Source organism: Azolla caroliniana, unplaced genomic scaffold, assembly GCF_043228905.1.
Source record: "Azolla caroliniana isolate FFs.n. ecotype wild unplaced genomic scaffold, voAzoCaro1.0.p SCAF_416, whole genome shotgun sequence".
NCBI classification, from domain to species: Eukaryota; Viridiplantae; Streptophyta; class Polypodiopsida; order Salviniales; family Salviniaceae; genus Azolla; species Azolla caroliniana.
The window spans coordinates 1-27026 of NW_028230851.1; the positions used below are offsets into that span (position 1 = coordinate 1).

Consider the following 27026-nt stretch of genomic DNA (forward strand, 5'->3'; position numbering starts at 1 on the left):
AGCCCAGTAGCCGTAGGAGTCATTGATGGACATCCCATAGCATCAGGAGATATAGTCGAGGAGTCCGAGCCAATTAGGATAGTTCTTGGCAATTTGGCAAGCATAATCTCTTTTAATATTATTCGTAGTCCGGATCACCCAATAGTTCTAGGTCTCCCCTGGTTTGAACTCCATAACCCGAAGATTGATTGGATGAAAAGAACAATTGAGGAGACCCGGGAAAAAAGCACAAATCCTGCATCCCTCTCTCCTACATGTGCTAATAGATCCCCGGAGTTATCGCCCATCTCTTTACAACAGTTGCGGGAGGAAGGGGGGAACGAGGCCATGTTCGTCTTCGCAATAATAGCAACTCCATCATCCACTTCACGTGAAGCGGATATTAAACTACCAGAGAAATACAAGGAGTTTTCATATGTCTTTGATAAGGTGAAGGCCAATACATTGCCGGAGCATCGGCCATACAACTGCCCTATTGACTTACAACCAAGGAAAGAACCTCCATGGGGCCCAATTTATAATCTCTCCCCTGTAGAGCTAGAGACTTTGCGGGAATATATTGATGAGAATCTGGCAAACGGATTCATTCGGCATTCTAGATCCCCTGCTGGTGCACCTATCTTCTTCGTTAAGAAGAAGAATGGGACTCTTCGGTTGGTCGTGGATTATCGAGGGCTAAACAAAGTGACTATCCGAAATAGATATGCTCTACCATTAATCCCGAATCTTTTGGAACGTCTCAGTGGTGCAAAATATTTCACGAAGTTGGACCTTCGCGGAGCATATAATCTAGTTCGGATTCTCCTGGGGGATGAATGGAAGACAGCTTTCCGCACTCGCTATGGACATTTTGAGTATATAGTGATGCCATTTGGTCTCACAAATGCACCTGCTGTTTTCCAACATATGGCGAACGATATTTTTCGAGATTTTCTTGATATCTTCACTATAGTTTACCTAGATGATATTTTAATCTACTCAAAGACCCAAGAGGAGCATGATGAACATGTTCGTCAAGTACTGTGCCGACTCCGAGAATATGGTCTCTACGCAAAATTAGAAAAGTGTAGTTTCGGCCAGAATCAAGTGGAATTTTTGGGGTATGTTGTATCGTCAAATGGTATTGCTATGGACCCCACGAAGGTAAAAGCAATTTTAGAGTGGCAAACGCCCCTTTCAGTGCGTGATGTGCAATGTTTTCTCGGGTTTGCAAATTTTTATCGAAAATTTATTAAAGATTATTCCAAGGTTGTGCTTCCGCTTACTCAGCTCACACATAAAGATCAACCATTTATATGGAGTTCAGATGCAGTCGAGGCATTCGAAAGCTTAAAACGAGCATTTACAACGGCACCTATCTTAGCACATGTCGACCCAACAAAACGCTTCATCCTCGAAGCCGATGCATCCGATTTTGCACTAGGGAGTGTCCTCTCGCACACTGGAGATGATGGACAACTACACCCTGTCGCCTTTCATTCACGAAAGTTTGAAGCTGCAGAGATCAACTACGAGATCCATGACAAAGAGCTTCTTGCAATCGTGGATTCGTTTCAACAATGGCGACATTTCCTAGAAGGTTCTTCTCAGCAAATCATTGTCTACAATGATCATAAGAACCTGACTTATTTCCAAAATGCTCGAGTCTTGAGTCGGCGACAAGCCCGGTGGGCACAATTTTTGACTCACTTCGACTTTATCATCATATATCGCCCTGGGATGCAACAAGGCAAAGCAGATGCTCTTTCTCGGCGCTCTTATATGGAACTTCGTCCAAGGGAACCTGCATTTGAGCATCAAAAACAAATCATTTTGGGTCCTAATCGATTACGATTAATGGTAGTTAACGCCATAACAACTCTTGAAAATTCCACTCTTCTTGATTCCATTCGAGATCATATGGCCACTGATGATTTCGCCAAGGATGTTTTGGATCATATCGTCCCGGATCGTGCTTCTTGCTCACAGTCGAAAAATCCTCGTAATGACTATTGTCAGTTCTATTGGCATGATGGTTTTCTATTTCGACAAAATTTATTGTATGTTCCTGATGGTCCCCCACGGCTACAAGTTTTGCAACATTGCCATGACTCACCAATGCTTGGTCATTTTGGAGTTCACAAGACTCTAGAATTAATTTCTCGACGCTATTGGTGGCCTCGCCTTCGTCATTTTGTTGAGGAGTATGTTCGGAGTTGTGATATATGTTGTCGATCAAAGAATCCTCGTCACCGACCCTATGGCTTACTACAACCACTTCCCATTCCGGAAACACCTTGGAAGTCTATATCCTTGGACTTCATTACTAATCTCCCAGTTTCAAAAGGTTTTGATGCAATTCTCACAATGGTTGATCGATTTACCAAAATGGCACATTTCTTGCCATGTACAAAGTCGATTACTAGTCAAGAGACGGCTGATCTCGTTATGCGGGATGTATTTAAGCAACATGGTCTGCCGGATGATATTATTAGTGATCGTGGTCCACAATTTCATCTCAAAGTTTTGGAAGCACCTGTTCAAACTTCTCCACATTTCAGTTAAGCTTTCTTCGGGCTATCATCCTGAAACAAATGGCCAAACAAAGCGTACCAACCAGACATTGGAACAATATCTTCGTTGTTTCATCAACTATCAACAAGATGATTGGGTTGCTTTTTTGCACTTGGCGGAATTCGCTTACAACAACTCAGCCCATTCTTCTACAGGATATTCCCCATTTTTCGCAAATACGAGTTGTCATCCTCAGTGGACGATGAATGCGCATCCAGAAGTTCCTATCAACCCTGCTGCCGAGGATCGTCTTAGTCGCCTCCAAGAAATTCAAGCTAACATTCTCCACAATTTGCACGATGCTCAATTTACACAAAAGAGGCTTGCCGATCGTCATCGTCTAGACTCCTCAAAAAAGTTCCGCATTGGGGATCATGCATGGCTTCTCCAACACAACATCAAGACCACTCGACCTTGCAGTAAATTGGATTACCAATGTTTTGGCCCTTACATGATCACTGGTAAGATAAGTGATGTTGCATTTCGTCTTGACCTCCCTCCGCAAATGCATCTTCATCCGGTGTTTCATGTATCCCTTTTGGAACCTTATACTACAAGTTCAATTCCGGGCCGTCTTACGACACCCCCACCACCTGTCGAGTTCTTGGACGGGCCTGAATTTGAAGTTGTTGCCGTTCTCGATTCTAAAATCGTGCGCAACAAGCTGTATTACTTAGTCGATTGGCTAGGCTATACCCCCAATGATCGAACTTGGGAACTTGCCACAAATCTTTCCAATGTTGCAGAACTCGTCAATGCATTTCATTGCCAATATCCTTGTAAACCAGGTCCTAATACAAACCCTACGACCCGTGAGACGTGTCGTCGAAGAAGGGGGATAGTGTCATGATAACAGTCACATCATGCATCGAAAGGATCATGACACTCACATTATGACTCGAAAAGATTTGAACCCACGACTTTGTTGTACACATGTCAAATCCTTAACCATTGTATTAATATTCTTATATGTATAATCTCTAGAATATGAAATCTAATATCATAGGAATATTCTATATTACTCTACATTCTAGAATGACTCTACAGCCTCAAACAAGCACCCCATGCGTGGCACTCAAAGATCATGTAGTATCTTCATAAGATCAGATTTCGAATGTCAAAATCTCCTTGTACATCTGACATGAGTAAGATAGCCCGCTTGTCATCATCCTTTACGTGGATGATTTGGTCATCGGAGGAAAGGATCTCGCCGAGATTAACAAAGTCAAATCACTTCTCTCCGGCAGATTCGAAATGAAAGACCTGCACGAGCTCCATTACTTCCTAGGCATTGAAGTACAGTAACCATTTGGTTAAGTGTGTGCCCACTTAAGTGCACCATTCTATTAAGTGCGCTTTTTTTATAGAGGTCAAAATCTTGATCAAAAAAATTACATTGTTCATGATGAAATTACATCAAACAAAATTAAAACTATGTTCCAAACATTCAAAAAACAATAAAAGAAAGGAGTTTCTAACAAAAAAATAAAATAAAAGAATTTGTTACGTGATGGTGGGTGGGGTCTCCTGGAAATGCACAAAGAGAAATGCAAGGAAAAAAGAACAAAATCTCAAAATTGGTCTCTCCCGTCGTAGTGTTTGTGTGCGTGTTATGTGTTGTATGTGTGTGTAGAACTGTGAGTAGGTAATTTTGATTCTCGTTAAAGAAAATAAACTTTCCTACTTAACCCAATTATCTATTTCCTTTTCCGTATTCATTCATTCTTAATTATGTTTCTTTCTTTCTCTCCCTCCCTCCCTCCCTCACTTTCTTAATTTTGTTTCTTTCTCTCCATCTCTCCTCCCGCCACCACCGCCGCCACCTCCTCCCGTCACCGCCTTCGTTCATTCTTAATTTTCTCCTTCTTTCTTTCACTCCCTCCTCCCTCTCTTTCTCTTTCTGTACATCTCGTTTATTTTCTTTCTGTTCTAGCCTATGCTTTCTCCATTGCTCCTCCTCTCTCTTTTTCGCTCTCCTCCATCTCCATCTCTACAACGATTCCTCAAACCTCCCACCATTAGGAAGAGAATGCAAAGAAAAATCTCATCATATCCAAGGAAGTTCATTAGGTAGGCCTAGCAAAAAGGCAAAAACTCAAGGTAATATGGAATCGAGAAAAAGTGATATCCAACAAGAGTATGCTGAAACCATAAACATTTTAGGTCAATTATATCACATAAATCAATCACTTTTCTAATGAAGAAACATATGATATGAACAGAGAAGGGCAAAATTTCAAGAAACCCTAAAAATTTTCAAAAAGCCCCAAAATTTTTCATAAAACCCCTAAATGCGCAGCTCGGTTAAGTGCGCACTTCACCCATGCGTTCAAAGTGCGAACTTAACCGAATGGTTACTGTAATTCGAACACCAGTCGGAATAATGATCTCTCAATGGCACTACGTTCTCAACTTGCTCTACAAGTTCGGAATGGCCGCATGCAAACCTATCTCCACCCCACTTGATCGTAATCTCAAGATGGATGTCGATTCTAGCACAGCCGTGTGTGAGTCAACTCAGTATCGTCAACTGATCAACAGCTTAATCTATCTCACCATTATGCGACCCGATCTCAGTTATTCGGTCGGCCTACTTAGCCAATTCATGCAGAATCCGCGAAACCTTCATCTCGATTGCACTAAGAGGATACACAGACGCGGACTAGGCAAGATACAAAGCGGACAGACGATCCACATCTGGATTCATCTTCTCCCTTGACAGCGGAGAGATCTCTTGGAGTAGTAAGACACAGTCGACAGTCGCACAGTCGAGCATAGAAGCCGAATACAGGGGCGCAACAATCGTCGCATGCAAAGCCGTATGGCTCAAGCACATACTTAAGGATCTGGGCGTTCCCATTACGGATCCAATTCGCCTCTTCTGCGACAACATGAGCAGCGTCTACCTCGTTCGGAACCCCATCTTCCACACACGGACTAAACACATCGAAGTGCACTACCACTTCATCTGCGAGCGCGTACAAGCCGGAGATATCGATATGCAACATATCAATATGCACCTCCAAATTGTTGATATTTTTACGAAGGCCTTAGGAGTCGACAAGCTCGGGCAATTCGCATTGGATCTTGGTCTCGCGACATCCACATTGCCGAGCTTGAGGAGGAGTATTGCAAGTGACACATGCACTATACGCAATTGATTGAGTACGCAACATGCAACGATACGTGAGTATGCAACACGAGCAAGAAGCCAAAAAGCCGAACAATCCAGTTCGAGGATTATGAATGCCGGAAGCTGAATTCCGAAGACAGAACCGAAACAACTTTTCGACAAATGGAACTTGTGTTCGAAGGGGCGTGTTGAGGGTCGAACTCAACTTCCCACAGTAATAGGTTTCACACTAGCTCACGGTCATATCAGGCTAGTTTTGTAAATAGTAGAAAGGGCACTTGCCCTAGTTTAGTTGGTATTTAAACCAACCCCTTGTAACTTAGTTACCGTTGGAAGTATTTTGGTTAATGTAATATACATTCTTTTATCTTTGGCTTAAGCTCTCTCTCTCTCTCTCTCTCTCTCTCTCTCTCTCTCTCTCTCTCTCTCTCTCTCTCTCTGTTTGCCTTACGTGCACACACACACACAGTCCTTCCACTGCATCTTAGCCACTCTTGCTCCTCATTTTATTTACAAAGAAAATATGTTACATGCACAGGGCAGGGTTCAAACCCTGTACCTTTATGAAAACCCCAAAACTTACCGTTGTACTAACTCATCATGAGTGATATAATTATAGATTTTGATATATACAATAGCTTATTCTCACATATATATTCTAGGAAACTTACTCATGCGTAATTAGTGTGCACTATAGTTAGAGAAAGCACGATGCTTGCCACGTGGGGAGATATACTTAGCCTCTACTATCACTATATAAGGGTGGGAGCAAAATGTAAAAGGGGTTGAATTCCTGGGGAATTATTAAGTTTCTAAATATTGATTAATCTAATACACTATACTCGTGAATTCACGAGTTTTCTTTCTCTCTCTCTCTCTCTCTTTCAATCTACTCATAATTTTATCCATCTTAAACTCCTCCTCCTCCTCCTAGTCCAAAACCTCGGTGGTTCCACCCGATCATGCAACAATCTGGCACCATATGACACGACACCATTTGGCCACACTATTCTGCATCGCGGGGTGTGGGGAGTTGTCTGTTGGTGCCAGATCCCTTTTTCGGGCAGGTACTTCGCGAAGGCTGTAGAGATGTATTCTCCTCCGTTGTCTTAATAGAAAATTTTCACCTTGTGGCCAGATCTGTTTTCGACTTCAATTATCCACTAAGCGAATGTTTCAAGCCCTTCGTCTTTGGATTGATAAATCCAAACCGTGCGTGTATAATCATCTATGAATGTGATGAAGTACCACACACCGCCTAGAGATCTTTGGGGCATTAGCTTGTAGATATCACTATGAAATAGCTCTAAGGGTATTCATATCGTCTCGTGGTGAGTAGAGTGAGAACTTCGGGTCTTCTTCCCATATTGGCAGTGCTCGCAAAAGTCGAATTCCGAATGTTGAAGATTCGGCATGTAGCCAAGTGTCGTAAGCCTTTCAAGCCCTGTTATGACATGTGGCCGAGTCACTTAAGCCACAATGACGATGTCGGCATCTCCGCTACGTTGAGTGATCCCTCCCAACTATACATTGTGGGTGGGTACAAATTGTTGTACTTCACACCATGGTCTATGTGTAGATTTTCTTTCAAGATTTTCCATGAAGACTCTCTCAATGTCGTCTTGTACCTATCTTCGGCCAACATGTCGATGAAGATTAAACTCCTTTGAAGATTGGACACGTGCCAGACTTGGTGTACGATGATTATGCTTCATTCGACATCCAAATGGGTATTTCACATGTTCCAATGATCTTGTACTCTTGCGCATTTTCAAGTCAAATCGAGCCGACATTAGTCTCAAAGTTCGAAAACCATTCTCTATGGGGGGTCACGTGAAAGGTGGCGCCCGAATCAAGCAACCATGTTTGTGTATCTTGACATGCACTATACATGACCTCATTGGTCAAGGAGCCTTCTAATGAAAGGACTTCTCCCGATAGTGATTCGGCGACATGGATTTGGTTGCTAGATGATGGCTGATTCAAGTCGAAAGAGCATGTATTCCGCTCAAATCTTTAGCCTTCGCCCTTTTTGTTCAATGTCCAACAGTCGGCAATTTGGTGGTCGGCCTTCATGTAGTGTGTGTAATAGGCATTCAAAGGTGCATCTCTCGACTTCGACCGTTGTCAATCGTTTCTCTTTCTTGGCATGCTTTGGTCGTAGTCGATTCTCTAAGCCATTCCCCAAAGAAGTGTGCTTCGACATTGTCATTGGTGAGTCCCATCGACTTTCTTCAAAGTTCTTCAGACAACACCACCTTGATCACTTCATCAAGTGTCAGGTTCGTCGAGTTATTGGTGATGGTGGTACAAAACACTTCCCATCTCATGTGGAAGCTCGAAAGGAGTGCAAATGCCTTGATTTCTTCTTCAAAATTCAAGCCTTGCAAGGAGAGTTCGGTCAACACTTGACTAAAGGTGTTGGTATGGGAGGTTGTCGACTCTGACTCCCTCATCTTCATGTTGAACAACTGCCAAATCAAGATGAGTTTGGAGGAGCGTTGTCGTAGTGTACTTTGTACACTACGTAAAATATGCGTGGAGTACCCGATTGACTTAAGTATAAAGAAATAAGAGAAAATACTATAATAATTATGTTACATGCATAGGGCAAGATTTGAACCCTGTACCTCCATGTTAGCGATTTTAAGCCTTACCATTGTACTAGCACATTATGAGTTTTAAAGTTATACTAAACTTTATCCTATGTAAATATTCTAGATAAGCATGATAGAAAAAGTTATTCATGCATACACACTCGAGTTAAATGAAAAGGTGTGATAGAAACCCAATCATGCACATGTAGTGTGCATGAACACTAGAGTTAGAAAAGGCATGATGCTTGCATGTGGTAAACTTAAACTCTCCCATCACTATATAAGGATGGGGGGAGCAAATTGTAAAGGGTTGTTGTCGATTTTGGGTTTTCTAAATATTGATTGAATTGATTATACTCGTGTGATTCACGATTTCCTATCTCTCTCTTCCAATCTATTGAAAGTTTGGGTTGATTTATTGATATTCTTAATACTAATTATACTAATTCACTATACTCATGAAATTCACGAGGTTCCTACTTTTCTCTTTCATATTCTTATTAGCCTTAAACTTCTCCTCCTCCTAGTCCAAAACCTCGGCGATTTCCACCAGACTCACGTAACGATTCGGCACCGAAAGGCACAACAACGTAACTTCTTTTCATATACTGATTGAAGCTTCTCCCATAGGGCGAATGCAGTTGACTCTTTCACCATGTTGAAGTAGACATTTTTGTCCATATGCATTCGGATTGTCAATCTCGCGATCTCGTGATCTCGTCATGAAACCACCATTCTTCAGCTATCATTGTTGATGGTCGACTGTTGTGCCTGATCGCTTCGATCTTACGTCTAATGATCAACACATCCTGCATCATCTCCTTCCATAAGGCAAAGAATTTGTCGTCGAAATTTCTGATCTCACAACCCTAAACCTCTTCTTATATCAACATTGCCTAGTTCCAAGATCGCTCTGATACCACTTGATGACACTTAATAGTGTCTAGTCGATAATTGTGTGTAGTCTATCGGTAGACTGTTGTCAACTATTGTGGAAGTAGGAATCGACAACGGCTCGGCTCAAGCCTAAATCGTTTAGCTAAAGCGGTTTATCGACTTAACGGTTCGGCTTCGCTCAGTTTAGGCTTGAGCCTACCTAAACGGGTTGAGCTCGGCTTGAGTTGGCTTGAGCCTCGCCAAACCAGACGGTTAAAGCCATTTAAGAATTAGGGTTTAGAAAGTTAGAAATTAGATCGTTAGAAATTAAAAGTTAGAACTTGAAAGTTGACAGAGAGACTGACAGGAAGCTATAGCCAACATATTGTTGAGTGACAAGAGAGGGAGAGAGAGCTTGCATAGTGGACGATTAAGGGACCTCCTTGTTGTTGAGTGCTATATACATTCTTTGGAGAAAGATTGGATCACCAAGAGTAATAGATCGTCATAGCCTCGGGCCTCATGGTTCGGGTGGTGGGAGGTAGGGGGATTCATGGATGTCAACCGACCAATCATAATAGTCTACAAAGAGGGAGTCGCAGAGGTGGGACTTGGAGTTGAGTTTAACTCATTAGTGGTAAGGCCACGGGGGTGGGATTTATGAGGAGGAGAAGAAGAGTAGGAGGAAGTGGTAGTGGTGTGTTTTGGGTATCTTCAGCTTTTTTGTCCCAAACCGGTTCCCAAACCATTTCACAATTCGGGTCCACGATTCAGTTTTGGCTTAACCAGTTTAGGGATCGATTCAGTTCAAGTTTGAGAACCCCAAAATGGTTTAGGATTAGCTGGTTTGGCATGGATAAGGCCAAACTGGTTAAGCCTAAACCGAACCGTTGCCGATTCCTATGCAGAAGCATGAGTGTGGATCTTGTTGATGTGAAGCAAGCACGTGTAGAGTAAGTGTGAGGTGTTGTGATCATTGTTTTGTTTCAAGATATACACAGAGAAAGAATGTACAGAGAGACAAAGACAGAGAGAGAGAGATACACAAGTAGCAAAAGAGAAGATATGTATAACATTCGTTAGTTTGTACAAGGAGAAATTCCTCCTAGTTATACAAGAGGGAACTGAGCCCTAACTATAGGGAATGTTCACACTAAGGTACAACAATCAGAGTAGGACTTTTAGTTCAACATTAATGGAAGGAAGTGTGAGTGAAAGCATTCCGTTCTTGCCCGTTTGCCACCAATGGGGTCTATGATGGTTTGAACTCCTTGCCTCATGACGACAATGTGGAGGACGAAATTTGTCAAGTGAAATCCATGATCATCTAGTTGACATGTGCTAATCAAACTCTTCTTTAGTTGAGGTATGTGCTGTACATGTTGAAGTGTGAAGAAAATACCATATTGGAACTACAAATGCACAGTGCCAATACTTGCATTGTTGTGTGCATAGTTGTCCCCGAGATGGACAAACCATGTCAACCTTGTATCATCAGAAAAACACTAATGTCAAAAGAAGCATATGAATCGAGAATCGAAGCGTGCATGTCACCATTTTTATCTACAAGTAACCTGTGTGGATTATAGTATGAAGAGACAAAGAATGTCATTCTCGTGTCACTGTCATGATTGCCCACATTTAGCTCTTCAATTTTACATTGCTCTTCTTAGGTTTTCATTCCTTCATATCATCTTCATTATCATGTGTCTTTATACCATTTCCTTTCTCGTTCTTCCGTTTGTAGTAGTCACATATAAAGTGACTCTTCTTGCCACAATTATGCCATTCTACATATTTACTACGAGCTTTGCTATCAAGTTTGCCTCTCTATTGTAACATAGCCTTGGTATGCAAAGCATCAGAGGTCCTATTGGATGCATTGTTTTGCCAATTCATCTCTTCCATGAGTAGAGAACTCTAGACATTAGTTGACAAAAGCATCGCAAGCTTTTGTTAGTGCATAAGTGGATTGCTTGTAGAGAACCTATACATGGGCGAATTGTGATGAAATTCAACCCACTACTTGTCTCCTTCTTGTGCTACCATGTCGTGAGTTGTGCTAATTGTCACCTACTTTGAAATGTGACCTATCGCGCTGACTGTTAGGCATGTTGAAAACATGACCCGTTGAATAAACTAACATCATTGGACCACACACACATACACAAACATATAGAGAGAGACCATTGTAGAGGCAATGATATAGAGATGCATAATCCATTTTTTCAGATGTCTTCCCTTTAGGTTTTTAGGTATATATATATATATATATACATATATGAAGGTTAAAGTGTGAGGACATGTTCATGCCCACCCACTAATAATATGCATAAATGGTCCTTTATTCCCAACATCAAATGCAAGCCTAGTTCAATGGATATCCTAAAAAGTCAAGGACCAATTGTTATTGATAGGTTGGCAACTTCAACGAGTTTTCTATTATGTCAAAGGAATAAAAACACAAGCCTTCCTAGGGTGACATGGAAGCATGTTTATATACTCCAACAAGCCTTGATGGGACATGAATATTAAATATATATGAACACATGTTGGCACAATGAGTCTCATTCTAATTTCGATGTTTGTTTGAGGAATGCTAACCATGGATAAAGTTCATGACTTATTTATTGAAATGGATGGGATCCTATTTGGAGAAACAAATACAATAGTCTCATGGTGGAATGTAGTGAATAATGATAAATGTACGACATGTTTTGGGTTAATGATAGCTAGTCATTTACTAGCTTTTGGGTAGAGGGTGTTGGATGGTCCTATGAAATCCTCCATTAGACAGAGAATCTACAAATTCATTGCAAAAGGAGGTCTTGTAGACATTGGATCTAAATTCAAGTTCATTGAATGGCAAGGGATGGTTTGAATTTAGTGCAAGATGCCATGGTGGATGGCCAAAGAAGATTAATGATGTTCAAACAGGCAGAACTAGATTTGGGATTGATAACAATTACATTACTCATTTGGTCGAATATTCAAGGATTGTATGCATTGCAAAGTCAGATCACTCATTTTTGTTGGCTCTTCAATCGAGATTGATTGCTCATGTGAGGGACATGAGAGCCTTGCCAAAGTGAAAACAAGTGATGCCTATCCCAAATTAATCCAACGACATGAGTGGATGCCAAGGAGGGTTGTGAGAGAATGGGAAGTTTCAAAGTCCATCACATCATGCGATGGAAAATCGTGTTAGAGATTGTTGGCATTCTCCTATTTTATTCAAAGGTAAGGTTTTCATTTGGAGGGTTATGGCCATCAAGGGTATTACCCGTTCTAGTTATCTTAAGAAGCAGAACGATGCTTTTGGATAAACTTCAATACACATAATTAGAGAGACCAAATGTATTGTTTCACTTATGATCACGTATCAATGCAAATCATTTACACAATTCAATGACATATAATGTGCTAACTTCATGATGATTAAAATTGATGTTAATTGTCATGTTTTGTAGCGTTAATCGTGTTATTCAATGGAGTAAATCTTGACCCCCTAAATCGCGCCAGTTTTCACCCTTTCAAGCAAGACCTTCGATATATCCGAAAAGCAAAAAAGAAACATTTGCTTTTTGTAATCCGGTTTAGGGTTTCCGGCAGTTTTCAAGAAGATTAGTAAAAATCTCCTCCGTTGTCGTTTCTAGCTAAAAGCAAAAAGCAAAAAGCAAAGCAGAAAAAGCAAAAAGCAAAAAACAGACAGCAAACAGCAAAAGAAGCACAGTTCTTAAATGGTTCAATTTCTGTTTTTTTCAAACAGAGAAAATGAGCAGAGAAGCGCAGAGTCACTACTGAGGTCTTTCGCCCCCATCTTTTACTCTCCATCATTCTATCGACCTGACGCTCTGAAGTAGACGAGCTTCAACTTTCTACTGACCGTAAGTTTCTTCTTCTTCTTTTTTGATTTTTTTTTGTGTTTTTCTCTTGTCCAAGTCTGAAAAAATTGGGGATTTCTTCCAAAGACCTAGTTCTCCTCTTTTTTATTTCGTTAATGTTGATTTTATCGCGGGGTAATCATTTATATATATTGTAGTAAATGTCTATTCCATGATGAAATAAAGTCTGGGAGCTATTTTTTTCCCTCCCGCTCCGAAAATTAGGGTTTCTGCAAAAGATGAAGCTCATCTTTTATAGCATGTATATACAGTTATGTTTTTATATATATAAATGGTTGTTTAAGGTTAGTACATTACTGGTTTTCTATGGTTCCAGAGAAAAGAAAATCTTTTAAACGCTTTGTATTTTCGCATTTTTTGTTTTTTAACGGTTCACAGTGTGTTTTCGCCTCATTATTTTGTTTGCTTAGGGTTTCATATAAAATGATGTAGGATAAGAACCATGTCTTTCCCCCCAATTCTTTTTTTTTTCAGACTTAAGAGAAAACATAGTAGGATATAAACCATGTGTTTATTTCCCTTATTATTTTATGGTTTTAGAGAAAACCTAGCAGTATATAAATGATATGTTTTTTCCTTTACTCTTTTGTTTTTTAGGGATCTAAATAGAACCTATGAGGATATGAACCATGTAAGTTTGGTTATTTATTATAGGTTGGATTGATAGAGGAAATTCTGCTCCATTCATGCATTCTGGATCACCAAATTGAGCTATGGAGACCAACAATGCAAGAACAATACAATTACAAGCCCTGAAAACAAATGTGCAAGACATATTTAATCTCTACCTAGGGGTATGTATGTAAGATTTATGTTCATTTCTATATAGATATATATGCAAAAGATGACTTTATGCTGAAACTTTTAAATACATTAAAACTCTTTACTCTATAACCATGGGTTATGTAAGAATAATGTTCGTTCATACATATATATGTCCCTACTAAATTTTTAATAGTTCTAGGCTAAAATTCTTAAAATGATCAAAATTATTCAATATTTATCTAGTGGTATGGATGTAAGCTTGATGCCCATTTCTTCATATTTATATAAGTTCTTCTTTCAACTACATTTGAATAGTTTAATGTAAAAAATATGTGTATGTGCTTGTAGGAGTCATGTCCACTACATTTTAATAGCTTTATGTTAAAAAACTCAAATCTGTTAAAAGACATCATTGTCGAGCCCTGTGCTCACATTCTAATAACGTTTTCTGTTTTGTTTGGTATAAAAGCTACTAAATTTCATGAGTATTAAAAGATTTCAAGAGCATCTAACCAATCAAAATGATGTCTTATTTACGAATTTTAATGTTTTATATCTAGTGAGGCATGCTATTTTAATGTATTTATCTCTTTTATATCCTAATATTATTATATGCGTGACTAGAATTTAAAACATTCAGTATTTTTCTTTGGTAATACTACTAACTTCAACTGAGATGTGGCTCCAAACCCAGTGTGCATTTTGATAAAAATTAAAATTTGCTTTTCATTTTCTTCATATAATAGATTTCCTAGAAAAATGGTTGTCAAAATATTAAATAAAAGCATTGTGCTAAAATGATCATGGCATTGCAGGGCCCAAAGAACACTAAGAATGAGGACACACGGAAAGATATTGGGTCAGTATTGGTAGAATATTATTTACCCTTTGTTTTTTGAGTGCTTCAACAATGATTGAAAATGTTCACTTATGGAAATAGATCTTCAAAATAATGTTGTTGATCTGCCTTACATAAGAGCGATTAAGTTTCTTTATCCTTAGAGGCTCTTTGATGCCTACGTACTGATTGAAAAAATTTCAGATAGAATATAATGCAACATGATGTTATTATCTATGTGCTGTATATATAGGACTCGCAATTAATCATGCACTTTTATAATCTTTGGGTAATAACACCATAAGGGATTTGTCATTGAACTCTAAAGCAAAAGAAGAAAATCCAAAACCGTACTCGCTTATTATGATCAATACTGATGATATTAAACCATTAAAGAAAGAATGGATTAAGGGTGCTTAACCACACCTCCCACTCTGAGCAAAGGATAAGCTAGGAATACAAAATTTTATCAGCATCCCATACCACTGAATATGCCGTATACCCTGGAAGTCCAGTAGATAACATACCTGCAACAAGAGACCTTTGCCTTACCAACAAAGTTTTTATTTCTCTAAGACGCTGTGTGGAAAGAGCCAGCATGTGTCCTAGATCCTTATAAGCTGTCTCAAGTCCTACAATAGCTGGTTGCCGCTCATCTTACCCTTAAATCCATTAAGATTAGCTGTTAGAATTGGTGTCTCAAGCTATGCCTATAACATAGCCACATAGTATGATAAGAGAATTATAAATATTCCTGTCTGATGTCTAGCTTGATCAAGAAGCAATGGGACTCCACACCCTTCTGTCACGTTTGGATCAGTTTCTGTGTATCAAGTGGAAGAAAATTGTGTTTCTACTTATCTCTTAGGTATATGTGTGATTGCAAATAAGAACAATAAATAATACAAATAAACTATTGATATTTGCATAGTATCCATATCTGGACGTGTCATGTGAATTTTGATGCCAATAAAATTAAATAAATGAAAAAACACAATAATAGGTAAACGAGTCTTTTCAAGAAAAAATTTACAAGGCATATTAGACTTCAAATATTTAATTTATGTATGTTCACCATAATATTTATTCTTGAATGTTGGATAACAGAATTATTGTAAGTAGTGTTTTCCAAACTTCTGAATTAGTTGACTTGGTCAGAATTATTTTCAGGAAACGTATCAGGGACATAGACAAGCAAGGAGTTCCAAAAGATGAAGAATTTGCAAACGATCTTATTCACTTGCAAAACCAATTTCCAGTAAGACCATTTAAGAGAGAGAGAGGGAGGGAGGGAGAGAAAGAAGAAAGAAAGAAATATTAACGTCTTTGAAGAGGCCAAAATGGCCTATAAGACCAAACAAGAGATTACATCTTAAGTGTTGTCTCGTCTTTGAGAACAACAAATGAAAATAGAATAAGTAGTACTCAGTAAATATAAAAGTAAATAAGATAAAAACAGACGAGGGAATCTGGTTTTTGGCACATGTGAGATTCTCAAGTTAGACATATTGTATCTTTTGTCCTCGAAAGATCTCTAGCATAGGTCGACCCAGAATGGAGAGGTCTCCGAAGCGAGGGAAGCACCTGCGATGGCGGGAGATAATGACCTTTATCTGTAAATGGCAAGGGTGCTGCTGTTGTGGTCCTTGGGGCAGGGCTCTACGTGCATGACAAATTGCTATTGCCCGATCTATTGTAACCCCTTTGTTCTGTCCTGGTCAGGAGCCTATTTGTGTATCCCTTGATTGACTCGTAGCATTAGTAGGAGTGATGGGGCTAAAGAAAGTTGTGATTGGCCTTTGTGGATGAGCTTGTGTGGCTGTATTATTGTGATGATGAATCCATCCTCTGATGTGTGTAAGAAGTGTCTTTTAGAGAGAGAGAGAGAGAGAGAGAGATTTGCTTATCATTTTCAAAGCTCAAATATGACCTATGGGACCAAAACTGAATCATTTGTACATAATAAGTGTCGAATTTAGTGACTTGACTGTCAATGTTTGAGAATTTTATGGATAAATGTTGCTTTCAATAGTGCACATTGTGATTGTGAGAGGAATGCGTGTAGGGAGAGGACAATGTTCAGAACAATGTGAGAGGAATGAAATAGATTTGAACCCATGTGCATGGGTTAGTAAAACATTGGCATACCACTAGGGTACATCACTAAAAAAAAGGACTGGGAGGAAATACCATATTAATATCTCTGACAATACAAAAGCAAGTTATGAGTTCAAAAAATTACAATGATAGGTTTGATTGTTTTCTGCAGGACCATGAACAGTTGAGACTAGTAGCTGAATCCATTTTGGCCGCATTGCTCGTAAGTAGCAGTGGTCACACAATCCAAACAGAATTCCTATTATTTGCACTTCATACTTTGTTGAGACTAAGCTTACTGAACTGGGATTCTTTCCTACCTATGCTCCTAAGATCTGCAACTGCAACAGAGTCATCTTCCCCACCTAGACATTTGATGCAGTCTAGCTCTAATGTGGTAGGAAATAATACAGCAGTTCCTGGTTCCCATACATCACCTATGGTTTTGCAACAAGTGTCAACACCAGCACCCCCTGCCTCCCCTGCTTCTGCAATCATTGGATCACCTCCGTACTCAGCCAATGACAATTCCACTATTCAATCTCCGGCAAAGACAACCGATACATCTTCACTTGCATTGCCTACCAAGGGGATGCCTTTTGCCAATGGAACGAAACCTGCTTCTTGGCTTCGTCAAGTTGTTTGCAAAGTACTTTCAATAGCCCTTGACACATCAGATTTCTTACACCCTGTCACATGTTTTGAAGCATTAAGTCACATGGTTCAGTGGGTGCACACATGGGATGCAATGGGGTCAGATATCAGTGAAGAAAGGAAGCTTTATGTATTCATGGCAAGGCAACGTGATGCGATGGAGTGGCTTTATGATTGCTTGGATATTATCAAAGCCTTGGTGGATGAAACAAAGAGCCGATTACCATTTTATGCTTTGTTGCATGATCATACACAAATACATTTGGATAATTGGCCTGATGATGCAGTGCTTTTCCCATTCTTCCTAGAAGTCCATCGTAGGAGGGATAAAATCTCCTCCTACATGCAGATGCTGGACCAACATCTGCATTGCCCCACCTTTGCAACCCTCCGCATGGTTGCTCTAACATATCAAGGTGCAATGGGTGAGCCTTTGCATGGTGAGGTAAGTTCCATTATCTCCTAGTTCTGGAAATACTCTTCTATAACCTGCATGTTTCATATTGACCTATCAATAATTATAGCAATACCCACATAAGCTTATTAGTATTCTTTGATATTACTTGTGGCCAAGATTGCAGGCTGTAAAACTTTCCCTTTCAACAGTAGAGATAATAACTGTGTTAGGCCTTGCTGTGTCTAAAAGCCCTTGATAAATGTACTTATCTCATGTAAATACTTCTAGGCTTTGTAGAAGACAATGATGAATACCATAGTGAACCAAATGTCTCACATCATAAACCCAAACAATTGTATTAGCATATTTAGAAGAACATAAGGTGTTGTACAAAACTCATGTATAACCATTTTCCCTTCATGTGGGTATTAATGCCAGATGCAGATGCATGTTGTCAGCAGTTAAATGCATTTCTTCTCAACTTGATTTGTAATGTATGCAATGAGTTTGTTGTGCTGTGGGTTTTGAGTTGTAGGATATTTCTGCCACTGTTCCTAAAGGTAGTATTGAGTGGGAAAGGGCTCTGCGGTGCCTCAGGCATGGATTACGTGTTATACCTTCTTCAGATTGGTGGAGAAGAGTTTTAATAGCAGCTCCAAGATATGTGCAGCCATCAACTGCATCACCAACAACATCACGGCCAGCATACTTCATCTCAAGTGTGCCAAATTTTGTATTTACATCAGAAATGACCTGTGAAGCTGTTGTTGATCGGATTATGGAGCTTATGCAATCTGCACCCACAGGCATTCTATTCTACCCACAATTTACATTTTGTTTAAGTCTTATTTGATTAATACTTTTCCAAAAATATGGGTTCTGTAAGGGTTGTAAATTCAAAGAGGAATTGAAAAGAATTTAAATGCTTGTAGTAGCAGATTTTAGAGATAGATATCTTCTTTAATCTTGGTAAGTGGAGGGCATGTTTTAAAACAGATTTGCAAGCTTGTGCGTATTTATATAGAGCTATTTAAGAGCCATAATAATGTTGTCCATACAATAGTGAGGCAGCACCATTTTCAGGGTCTTTCAGCAAATGGTCATCTATCAGAAAATGTTAGTTATCTAGAGCTCAAACATTTTGGGGCCTAATTGTTGTGAAGTATGCAAAGTTTTTGTTAACATGGAGATATGTAAATTTCACCTTGACAGAATGGAAGCCACTTAGAACTGTCAGACACTGTTGTGTACAAAAGGGGGCATGAGGAAAAGAAAGAAAGAAAGAAATATTAACGTCTTTTAAGAGGCCAAAATGGCCTATAAGACCAAATAAGAGATTACATCTTAAGTGTTGTCTCGTCTTTGAGAACAAATCAAAATAAAATAAATATTACACAGTAAATATAAAAGTAAATAACATGAAAAGAAAAGAAATGAGGGAATCTGGTTTTTGGCACATGTGAGATCCTCAAGTTAGGTATATTGTAGCTTTTGTCTTCGAAAGATCTCTTGCATAGGTCGATCCAGAATGGAAATGTCTCCGAAGTGAGGGAAGCACCTATGATGGCGGGAGATAATGGCTTTTATTTGTCGATGACAAGGGTGTTGAGGTCGTGGTCCATGGGGCTGAGGCCTATGTGCACAGAAAATTGCCATTGCCCGATCAATTGTAACCCCTTTGTTATGTCCTGGTCTGAAGCCCATTTGTTGACTTCTAGCATTAGGAGTGATGGGGCTAAAGAAAGGTGTGATTTTCTTTGTGGATGAATTTGTGTGGCTGTATTCTTCAACAACTTTTCCCAATGTCTCTTGAGCTCTAGCAAGAAAAGTCCTAGGCGTCGTTGGTCCTCATATTCCATTACCTTGCATAGTGGGCCAAAGCCTTGTTTAAAGAGGCAATGGTATCTCCCTCTGATTTCATAAAAAACACTACAATGACAAACGTAGTGTTCTTCAGATTCCATTCCTTGATGACACAATTGGCAAATTCTCTCTTCTAGAGGTAGTCGTGTATATCTGCCTACCTCAATCTGTAGCTGATGTTTAAAGAGGCAATGGTATCTTCCCTCTGATTTCATAAAAAACACTACAATGACAAACGTAGTGTTCTTCAAATTCCACTCCTTGATGACACAATTGGCAAATTCTCTCTTCTAGGGGTAGTCGTGTATATCTGCCTACCTCAATCTGTAGCTGATGTGATGAAGTTCGCAGCTGTCCTATCACACTACGCAAATATGTTTCAAAAACTCATGTCCTTAGATAAAAGGAAGACAAACTTCTTGTTGATCTTATTGTCCTACTCTAAATATGTTTTGAGTAAGAAAGCTATATGTAATCAACTAAAAGTTTTAATGCATCAGAAAGCTCACATCCGTCAAGATGAATGTATCGATAATAGGTATGGGTATGAATGTATTGATAATGTATGGGTAGCTGAAGGATGTTGTTGTAATCAGCATAATAAAACATGATGAAATTTCATAGAGGTTTGTTTGGGACACAGGATTACTTTTAATATTGTATCTTCTATTCTGAGTAGTGCTATGATTATTTGCAGCTGCCACATCAACTCAAATGCGGGATGTAGAAGGGGATCGATGGCTAGAATGGATTTCATTTGCTGATCTTTTCTTTTTTCTTGTGAGACATGGATTTCTTGACATACTAGAATTCATTGATGTGCTAGCTACACGTTTCTCTCAACCAGATCAACGATCAATTCAAAGCAATCATGTGACATGGCTGCTTGTTCAAGTATTCCGACTTGAGACAGTAATCCTGGCAATGAATACTGATCCAAAGAAGGTATTCATTTGCCCGATATATAATTATTATATAAAGTTTTAAATATTTTTCCAAGTGAGAAGATTTTGCATGATTGTTTTTAATCATATTTGTCTCTCGAATTAGAATCTAATACTTCATTCTCAGTTGACCTTACCCTTGCAAGAGTATTATATTTTAAGAGAGAACTAGCTATATGTAGAACCTCAAAACCAATCTTGCAAGAGTAAGAAAACCTAAACGCCTAGGTAAATGCAATCCTCCCTGAATCAATTACTTTTGTATTGCATGAACTTTCTCTCTCTTTTTCTTTTCTCACTTCCAATGGTAACTTGATTGTTAGGATAGCCTTCTTTCATATAGAATTATGAAATTCCTAACATGTTAATGGAAGCCATGTTTATAGCTGGGGTGTTTGCTAGAGTTCTCATTCCTTTGTAGCTCCCTTAAGGAAAATTGTATCGAAGATAAAAACAGATTACTATTGAAGGAATGTCCATCGTCGTGGCAATTACTGCTGCTATGTGGCTTCTTTTTGAGCTTCTCTTTGTATTTCCTTCTTCTTACCCATCCCCCTATTAAGCATTTGGCGACCCCTTTTAAATACTAGGCTTGGGGCTGTTATTGGGACAATCTCATGTCTGCGGCATGCATGTTATAGGCATAATCTTAAGGACCACTTCTAAAGCGAATTTGAATAGGTCCTTAAGGAAAATTATATGGGAAGATAAAAACAAATTACTATTGAAGAGAATGCCCATCCTCTTGGCAGTTGCCGCTGCTACGCGGCTTCTTCTTGAGCTTCTCTTTGTATTTCCTTCTTCTTACCCATCCCCCTATTAAGCATTTGGCTAGCCCTCTTAAATGCTAGTCTTAGGGCTGTTATTGGGATGATCTCACATCTGCGGCATGCATGTTATAGGCATAACCTTAAGTATCACTTCTAAAGCTAATTTGAATAGGTCCTTAAGGTCCTTATTGATTTGTTCCAAGTCATATGGTGGAATTATCCTACCCTTAAACCATTGGATTTACCTTTAATTCAGCCTTCACAGTTTACACTCACATTTTCGCTTGAAATAAATGGTAATGCACGCTGCCCTCCCATCAGTGGGCTATGGACATGATAAGAGCATATCATACACAAACCAAATGGAGTTATTTACTTTCAGGGGGCATTATTTTGCTGACTCAAGGGTCCAACTTATTCATTGTTAATAGTACAGTTTTTTTTATGTGAAAATTATCACGTTCATGAAGGGATGAGTAGAGATGGCCTATTCCTCAGACAATCTCTTTTTGACTGTCTACAACTCAGGGAGATCCCATTTCAAATTTAAATTCTTTACTTCGAGTGCTTCTAAGAACTTTAGTGTCTACATGAGACTTTGTACATCTCTCTTTGTTATTTTGCAGGTTTTCACCTCACATTGAAACACATAGACATATTCCTAGGATGTTTATTGTCTTATCAATGGACGTGTATACAACATTTGTAACTTGTTTTTGCAACTCAATTCAGGTTGAAACAATCCAGAAAATATTGTCCTTCCTGAAAGAGGAATCCGCTTCAGAACAAAATGGTACCATTTCTCCAGAGAGTATCTTGCTAGATTTTGTTAGAAGCCCTCACCTTGTACAGTTATGGTTATCCAACCGTTCTGGTGTGATGGAGCAATTTTCTGGGAAGCATGACATTCAGCAGAAAGGAAAGCAGATTGAAGACTGGTGGAAGCAGGTTTTAAAAGGTGTAATCAGTGTTTTTTACCATGAAGTTTTAACATTTCGTATATATAATTGTCTCATCCATAGCTATCAGAGTTACAGTTCAGGAAATTAAATGAATAGATGAACTTTCAGAGAGTGTTTGCCATCCAATGCTATACTTTCAGAGTGTTATATATTTTTGACACTGAAAAGCGAATCCATCAATTAAGAGAGAGAATAGATCTCAGATATTCGGTGCTTTCTACATGATATTTGTCCTCCAGATAGCAGGATGATGAGATGATTAAATATATTTAAGTATCTGTTATGGAGGTTTTAGAAAACCATATTCTATGATGAACCAATATTCATACATATCACCCTATTCTTCTACACAAACATAGCACTTACATTAGATGAGCTATTTAAGGGAAATAACAGTGCCATAGAGTGAATGATTTGCTGCTTAGAATGTTTTTTCTAGATGCAAATATTTTTGTTGTCATAATGTTTGAAATACCTTAATGTTTCTAGTTAGTAATGGTTGACAATTCTGAATCTCTTTTTTTCAGGTGAACGATTGCTTGACTATTCTAATCTTGACGAGAAATCTATGGGAATGATATGGGTTGTGTCACATACAATGAGCCAATCTGTTTGTGATGCTATGATGAACTGGATGATGTCCAGTGGCTATCGGGATATCGGAGGCCCATTGAGAGTCATGCAAGAAACACAACCTTTGCCCATGCCTTTATTGTCAGGTCTCTCTTTGCACTTCTGTACTCGACTTATAGGGCAGATTGAGGATCAAATATTTGGTGGTCAGGTGAATTATTAGCCTATTTCTTCGTTTAGTAATGCTATTGGCAGTGAGGCCATTTATGCTGGTTTCTGTTGTGGAAATTTATTTCTATCAAAATATAGAAATCCAACTATTTATGCTAGGTACAGAATCAATGTCTATCATTGTGTCAGTGTCAGTTTATAGTTAGTAATAGCTTAGCTGAAACAGGACTGCAATTCTATGTTTGTTGAGTTGCTTATTCTGTCAACTGGAATGATAACACAGATGCTGCCAAGTATTGCCATGATGGAAACTTATGCCCGTCTTCTTCTGATTGCTCCACATACACTCTTCCGGTGTCATCTAACTGTAAGAACTCTATTATATTTGACTTGTTAAAATTGTGGACTGTTTGCCATGGTGAAATTGTTGCAATATTCTCAAAATCAGGGCATGATGCACAAATATCAACAATCAATAGGGAAATCAGGGACATCCATATCAATTCTTGAATTGCTGAACTATCGCCTTTTACCTCTTTACAGGTAGGTAGTCTTCGTCTAATTTTTTGGTTTTAAAATATGGATGAATTTGAGATTTCGATTCAAGAGTTTTCTGGTGCTATCTTTTGCTTGGTGGAACTTATAAGTACCTGAAAATGGGAAAACATTGGAAATGCTCATGTGGAAAGTTCTAACTGTCTAGAATGACATTAAATAATAATATAAGGTGTGTGTTGTGAGAAAAGCTGTTAATAGCAGCAGTGGAACAGTTGTTAGAACAAAATAGACACAGCCAAGCTGTGAGAAGGCTGTTAGACAGCAGTAAAAAAAATGGTTGCAAAGAGTAGAGCTTGTTTTGTAAGTAGCAACAAAAGTAAAGTCTTTTCTAAAAAGGCTGGTATAGCCTATTTATACAAAATTGGGGAAAGTGGATGAAATGGTTGTTTGGTAGTTAAGTGACTCTTGTACTACCAAACAGGTACAATAAACTAGGAATAAGAGGGAATATCTTGGAAAAAGTGGAAGAGAGAAAAGGCATTTAAAGCGTTGCAGATTTAAGAGAGAGAAGGCATTTAAAGAGTCCTAGATTCTAGACAGAGAAGAATCTAGGAAGAGAGAGAATGTAGAATAGAGATAATAAAGATGAAAGAGAGTGCAGGTCTGGAGCTGCCACCCTCCAACATGTGTATGTGGGTGGGGGGGTGATTTATTGGTAATCTTGGAAGACCCTTCGCCTATCTATAAATATTGAGCTTTTAATTCTGCTGGTCGTGTTTTGAACAAGTCACAGCCAGTAACTTGTTTTTATTATTAGAAATTATGGCAGAAACAAAAAGCACACACTATACATAAAAGAGAATGATCTTTGCAAATTTAAACTGAGAGAAAAGACTGCAAGCATTGATACCTGTGTGGGTAGTGGGAGACACATAAGAGCTACAGGAAACAAACTCAAATGAGCATACAAAAGAGAGGCTGGCTAAAACTAGATGGGTGAAAGCTGGACAGGTAAACGAACAGGGAAAAAGCCTTTAAATAGGCTCCAACTAGTGATATTGCCTGGCTATAGGCCTCCATAAATGGATGGGTATAGGTCCACAGCTAACTCCCCAAAATGAAGGCAAGTATGCTACCAGCTAATATGGCAATAAATACCCCTGATTCATTGGTTGTTGTAGTACCTCAACTCCTTGCTATAAATGCCTCTTAACAATTTTTACTTTGTTTTTGTGCTTTTTCCACTAAAAGGCTGTGGCATATTGTTTTTATTTAGCTGGCTCTTCAAAAAAGAATATGTAATTATCTGTATTGGTGCATTTACTTTTTGCCAACTGCCCCACATAAAGCATCATATTTTGACATTGCAGGTACCATGGCAAAGTGAAGCAATTGTTTTATGATATTGCTAAAATCATAATTACTATGAAAGGGAAACGAGGAGAGCATCGATTTTTCCGACTCGCAGAAAATTTGTGTCTCAATATCATATTATCACTACCAGAAGTTATTCTTGTAAAGAAGGATATAAAGGTACTTTTCGATGGTACATTGTGTTGCTTGTACTTTGATGAACAAAAGAAACAGAAATGAGCAACCTGTCTCACACAAGTCTTCTTGAAGGAGTGCTCTTTTCAAAGAGCTCCCGTTCGAGATAATGGGCTCTTAAGAGTAGCTTTGTCTGAATGTCTACGAGGCCCTATTAGGAATATGTCCAGCTTGTATTTACTCTAATAAGCTCTATGAAGTTGGGTTGTTTATGGATGAGGATATATTGGTAGGCTAATCTATCTACATATACATTTCACATTCCATTGCTTATTGTTCTTATATTGAGCTGTGCTAACCCTTTTCTGAGGTAATGGGCCATGTCAAGAGTAACTTTGTCCAAATGTCTGTGGGTCCCTAATATGAATACTACCAGCTTGTCTTTGATCTAATAGTGTCTATGACGTTAAAGAGGCTGTTGTATCTTTTTCTTAGTAGGCAAATCATCTACATGTATATCTCACATTCCATCGCCTGGCTAATACAATGATACTGAAAGATTTACCAAAAAAGGGGTAAACAATACTGTTAGGAGACTAAAGTACACATACTAAGAACTTCACTACACATGTTTGGAGGATGTAACAATGTTGTTGGACACAAACAAGGTCATGTATAGAGAAATTTTGCAAAAGAAGTTAGCCTAAAGCGAAAAACTCAAAATATGAAGAAAGTAACAGAGTGTGGCAAACACTTTCTTGCTGTGGGTAGTGCTCATGGATTAGTGATATACAATGGCTTGTGATAATCGTCAACACCAAGTGCTTTGATGTGTTTGAACCCCAAAGGGAGGAGGTGCAAGCACAACCAATTCCTTAATGGGATCTCCAATCCTCTTGCTTGTGATAAAAGAGTTCACTTTCACTATCTCTAGTTGACGTATTGGCTTAGCAGCAGATCATGCATATCTAACCTGAAGGTGGAGGATGGATGCAGAAAGGATACATATGCTAAGAACAGGACTCGGCATGCTATAGATCAAATTTAGCAGGAGCCAATTGATTAGTATGGTTTTGAAGCATACAGTGGCTGGCCTGATTTGTATCTTTTTGCCTCCCAAAGGAAGTCACACAAGGGTTGTAAAAGTCATTGCACCCATCCACATGGCTTTTCCCTCATTTTTCCACTTTTTCATTCCACGAAAGTTGAGAAATGCCATCAATTGATTACAATTTGAAAAGGCCCATGTTGATGATGGACTGTAGGTAGTATTTTATCTACGCCTGTGAAACCTAGGTCCCACTTCTTGGACACATGTATAATAGAGGTATTTGTGAATGTTTTCCTGCTAACTGGACAGAACATACTATTGAACCAATCTCAAAAACCAGAGATCCCATGATAGTATTAGGAAAATCATGATTGGTCATTACTTGATTCCAAATTATATGGCTGAATTCTAATTGAGTATATGAGTAGAGAGAAATTGCCACAGTTCAGCTAGACAGGCAGCTGTCCAAAAGGTTTTGACCAGTTTGAATCACATATTAACCCTTAAAGCTCTTTTTCAGGAAGGAAGAACCCATAAAGGAGAATCTATTGTGGCTTTTTGGATTTCCAGACACCCTTCAACATTCTACTGCACACTTGTCTCATGCATTTTCCAGAAACCCTTGGATCCCTAGTAGATTTGCAATAGAGAATCCATGCATTACAAATCAATGTTAGGAAAAGTTTATGCAATGGGGTGTTGGAGGTCATGACTAGCTTGATTAGAGTGAAACAACAATGCCCACTATCACCGACTCTCTTCAATCTTTATCTAGATGAGGTATGTAATCACATAAGGAGAATGAGCAGTTCAAGAACATCCTCAGCAGATATACATATTTAGGTTTCCGGCACTGTAGACAGACCAGACCACAAGGACATTTAGATGCTT

At 38.9% G+C, this 27026-nt stretch overlaps 1 protein-coding gene across 3 annotated transcripts; it reads left to right on the top strand.

Moving 5' to 3' along the window:
- The first annotated feature begins 12899 nt into the window (after positions 1 to 12899).
- LOC147848292 (mediator of RNA polymerase II transcription subunit 23-like) lies at positions 12900 to 25356 on the top strand. Of its 3 annotated transcripts, none has more exons than XM_087338525.1 (12): positions 12900 to 13046; positions 13719 to 13858; positions 14645 to 14688; positions 15826 to 15925; positions 16937 to 17863; positions 18351 to 18621; positions 20376 to 20623; positions 22125 to 22350; positions 22882 to 23138; positions 23382 to 23465; positions 23547 to 23641; positions 24967 to 25356. In XM_087338525.1, exons 2-12 carry the CDS (start codon positions 13778 to 13780, stop codon positions 25187 to 25189), a joined length of 2556 nt encoding a protein of 851 aa, XP_087194651.1. In that variant the 5' UTR covers positions 12900 to 13046; positions 13719 to 13777; the 3' UTR covers positions 25190 to 25356. The 3 variants fall into 3 exon arrangements, with proteins under 3 accessions (XP_087194651.1, XP_087194652.1, XP_087194653.1); XM_087338526.1 differs by having other exon boundaries at positions 15838 to 15925; XM_087338527.1 differs by lacking the exons at positions 12900 to 13046; positions 13719 to 13858; positions 14645 to 14688 and having other exon boundaries at positions 15838 to 15925; positions 16937 to 16987; positions 17098 to 17863.
- The last annotated feature ends 1670 nt before the right edge of the window (positions 25357 to 27026 follow it).